Raw genomic sequence first — 4,223 nt, forward strand, 5'->3', positions numbered from 1 at the left:
CGCCGCGCTGCTGGATTAGATGCGCGGTACAATGGGCCCGCGACGCCGTGCCTGGCCGTGCCGCTGTCCGAGAGCGCTGGTCGTGGCGGGGGGGAAGGGGCCGGAATCATTATTCGTTATATACTGAGGACGGTTTTGTTTCTTCCGCGAGCTGCGCGAGGGGCACAAATGGCTGCGCGCTGTGCGCCCGCCCCGCGCCGCCGGAGCAAGGCGTGCCCGGCCGAGCCCAACAGCTACAGCCCGCACCCCACAGAGACCCGCCCCGTCCCGTGGTGGGCCGACACATAAAGAGCAGGGAAAAACAGTTGTCAGAGTACATTATTTACGCCAAGAAAAAAAATTACACAAGATTCCTTAATCACTTAAGTGGGCGGTTTGATCATTCTTTCACCAAACACGTGCAATGTTTGATTTTTTAATGTTTATCTTGTAGCTACATATTGTTCACACGACACGCACGCATACAGCACAGCTCTCTCTCCCTCACTCACACACGCAAACACGTTAACACGTACAACGTTTTGCCGGGCATGTCTACCGCACTGGTACGAACCGGAGGCAAAATGATGGCGATTTCATCGGGGCGGGCAAAAAGGTGGGGTGTGCGCTGTGGAGGCAGGAAGGGGGGGGGGATGGGATTGGATGGCAGAGGAGGGAGGGTGGAGAGGGGGACGCTGTTACGAGAGGGTGGTGGTCGTGTGGTCGTGCAGGGTGGCAGAGCAGAGGAGGAGGTGGAACAAGGAGGTATGCTGCAGCATAGGTGATTAGGGAGGGACCGGGAGCGCGCGTGTGTTGGAGGGTATGGGGGGTTGGGGGGTAGCACGAGTATCAGACATTCGTTAAGCCGTGAGATACCTCGCGAGCGAGGTACGCCCCCCACCCCCACCCCCCTATAACTCCCGTACCGACACCAGAGGGCCCGCGTGTCGAGTCTTTGTCCGAACAACAAAAGCGGCCTGGCCGAGCGTGGCGCGCGTGGGCGTGGGTGCGCGGGCCAGGGTGGTGCGACGTACGGAGGCGAAAACCGTGGCGAAAATGTTTCATTTGCATACGAAATTGCGCAGCCAAAGGAGCGGCGCGTAGCAGCCCGCAGGTATGTGGGCCTAACGGGCGGGCAGGGGTGGAGAGGGAGCGGCGTGGGGATGGGATGGGGGTGTTCGGACGGCACTGGGAGAAGTAGTAGCAGCAGCAGCAGCAGCAGGAAAAGGAAGGGAGGGGAGAGAATTTTCGATTTCACTCAAAGCGAGGGAGGTAGAGGTGGAGGGGGTTGATTATCCGCTAATGAAAAAGTCAGGCAGAGAGAGAGAGAGAGAGAGGGGGGTGGGGCAGGAGAAGGAGGGGTAGGGGTTATTCGGGGGGATGCGCGCAGCGACCTTTGGCGTGTGCGACCGTACCGCCGCCAACCTGTGATCAGCCGCCCCCGCAGGGCCCCCCGTTCGGCTTCCTGTCCGGACTTCCCCCGCGTGTGAGTAGGCGGAACAGGAACCGGAACCGTCACGTCGGCTGTCCGGCAGCTTGACAGGGCTTGACACGGGCCGCTCAGTATTGGACAGCGGCAGGGCAGAGACGCGCGCGTCCACACGCAGTCACGCCCCGCAGCTGTGACCGCAGAGTGTGGGGGTCGTATTTATTTTTATTTTTAAACTGTGGTGTAAACATTTCCGGTAGTATTGAACGCTGCCGCCGCCCCCGCCTGCTGCTCGAGCGGCAACACAAGGTGTTGGCTGCAACCCGAACGTAACCGTTGACCTTTTCCCTGTCCGTCTTACCGTTCTGCACGAGGACTGTGGCGAGGCAGGCCGTGCCCCCCACCACCATGGAGACGCACAGCGCCACCCGCCGGCCCCACCGCAGCATGGCCGGCCACAGAAACAGGTAGGTGGGCAGTTCCACGGCGCCGGCGAGGAAGAAGTTGAGGAACTCGTCGCCGCCGAGGACGGGCGCGTAGTAGGAGAGACCGACGTACACGCTAGTGTTGGTGAACCTGCGCAAGGTGTGGGCAATGCGGGAGTAAAGTGTCGTGTTTCTGGGCACGATCAATAACATGCTTGTAATCAAACGGGCCTGACCATATGAAGGTGATGATGAGGGTTTTGCGGCGCAGGTTGGGCGTGCGCACCAGGTCCAGCACGCCGTAGCTGCGCTCTACGCTCTCTAAACATGGCGCGGGCTGGTCGGGCCCGGCGCCCGGCGGCGCACTCTCCATCTGGAACTTGCGCTGCAGCGCAAACAACAAAGTTTCAGAAATGTAAAGATGAAAAGAAGGAACGAAGAAAAAGAAAGGAATATTCTGAGGTGGCGTATCGGTGAAAGGAAAAAGTACGTAGAATAGGCACGTAAAGTCCTGCCAGGGGAAGGAGAGTTATGGTGGCAAAAGTGTAACTTTTTTTTTCTAAATCCTACAAGGCACCGGGCAAAACATTTTGGAAAAGAAGTTGGAAAATCCGTCTCCGATCCCGCGGTATCTGTACTCACCATAAGCTGAGAGAGGTAGTTGGGCGGCAGCGCGCGCCCGTTCACCCGCGCCATGAGCTTGAGGATGGCCTCCGCCTCCTGGTAGCGCCCGCGGGCGAGCAGCCAGCGCGGGGACTCAGGCAGCACCCTGCAACACACGCCGATCCCCCGCGGGGGCCGTGTCAGCGCCCAGGACATGAGGAGCCGAGCGCCTGCGAGCGGCAGGGTAGGCAACGCGCTCGGCACGCGTGCAGAGCGGGCGGCCCGCCCCGCCCCTTCTCCTCGCCCGTCTCCCATCGCGCGCTGAGCCTGAGCGCTCCCCGAGGCCATCCCGCGGCCGTCGTGGACGTGGGGGGCTGGCGCCCGGCGCCTGCGAACGGCAGGGGATGTTAGGCCTGCCCCACCCCCTCACCTCGCCCTCGCCCATCCCCTAGCGCTATCGCTGAGCATGGAGCGCCCCCCACATCTCCTCGGGCGCGAAAGCCGTCAGCGGGAAACTCACGATCGCGGTGCACTGCTGGCTGAGTTTGGCAGCAATGAATATATAGGAGTGCGGGACATGCTTGACGCAGAGGCGCGCCGGGCCTCCGCGCCTTGCCGCGGCCCGCCCCCGACCCGCCCCCGGCCCGCCCCCAGCGTGTCATGTTGCAGCCGGGCCCGGGGCCCCCCGCCTCTTGCTGTGCCGGTGACACCCGGGAAAGTGGGTGGTTGATCCTGCCGTTGGGGGGCGGGGCCCCCTCATCCCCCCAACCCCCCTCTCGTTCTCCTCCCGCTCGCTCCTGCCCCCCCCCCTTCCTCGCCATCGCTCCCGGCATTCGCAGTCCTTATTTTGTATTTTTGGACCATCACGGTCCCCGTGTAATGCAATACGAATGCGCGAGGCCGGGATCGGATCACTCACCACCAGTACAGGAAGAAGCTGACGAAGGGCACGGAGGTGGCGAGGGCGAGCTGCCGCCAGTCCCGCACCAGGTACACCACGCCGGCCAGCGCCACGAGCGACAGCGAGTAGGCGATGTTGCTGAGGATGGTGACGGCCGTCCGCTTGGAGGGGCCCACCAGCTCGATCGCTGAGGATGAGGACAAAAGAAAGACGCGGTAAAGTTAGCCTTGAAATTCATATGATGCACCAGGGATGATCTAGTAAAGTACAGTACAGTACGTCCATCATTCGTCGTTACGAAGTACGAAGTTCGGGCTCTGCACGATCTCATAACGCCTGGTAGGTAGACAACATCTTGCCTGCTGGGCACGCATGTGCTGCGGGTTTGCCTACCCCGAGTCTCGCAGGCGCCGAGCGCCCGTAATTTGCCGCGCAATGCATTTGAGGATAAACGGACGTACTTTTTTGGACGACGTCTTAACGGATCGAGCGCTAGACGGGCCTTGTGATTAGGCTTGCGTGCTACAATCGTGGTGCAATTGTGGTCTCCTTACTCGCGGCGAGTATCGCTCCACGCTCCCCACGTCGTCCCAACCCGACCGCCACACGACGAAACACAAACACGAAACATTTGCGAGACGCGCGACGGCGCGACGGGGCGAACAAACACCCCTCCCCCTCCACTTTCCTCCTCCACCACCAGCACGGCGGGGCTGGCTCCTGTGCTCGGGCGCACTAGGCGGGATGCGATATTCGACGGCGTCCACGGGCCTCCCTGTGGCGGTGGCATGGCGTAGCGCTCTCCCACCTGCTCACCTGTCGTTGTCGTCAGCACGAGACGCTTTGTCTCTGTCTCTCTCCCTCTCTCTCTTATTTTATCTCACTC

At 61.4% G+C, this 4,223-nt stretch overlaps 1 protein-coding gene across 1 annotated transcript in view; it reads right to left on the reverse strand.

Annotated features, from left to right (window-relative positions):
* The window catches only part of LOC113204406 (beta-alanine transporter-like), a 42,621-nt gene that overhangs the window by 3,506 nt on the left and 34,892 nt on the right, over positions 1 to 4,223 (reverse strand). The window contains exons 6-9 of the mRNA XM_052263963.1: positions 3,356 to 3,524; positions 2,476 to 2,602; positions 2,070 to 2,218; positions 1,658 to 1,984 (exon numbers count right to left, since the gene is read on the reverse strand). Coding sequence (XP_052119923.1) covers positions 1,658 to 1,984; positions 2,070 to 2,218; positions 2,476 to 2,602; positions 3,356 to 3,524 — 772 coding nt within the window. The remainder of the gene's footprint in view (positions 1 to 1,657; positions 1,985 to 2,069; positions 2,219 to 2,475; positions 2,603 to 3,355; positions 3,525 to 4,223) is intronic.

This window comes from Frankliniella occidentalis, unplaced genomic scaffold (assembly GCF_000697945.3).
Source record: "Frankliniella occidentalis isolate FOCC.00 unplaced genomic scaffold, Focc_3.1 Scaffold2, whole genome shotgun sequence".
Lineage (NCBI taxonomy): Eukaryota > Metazoa > Arthropoda > Insecta > Thysanoptera > Thripidae > Frankliniella > Frankliniella occidentalis.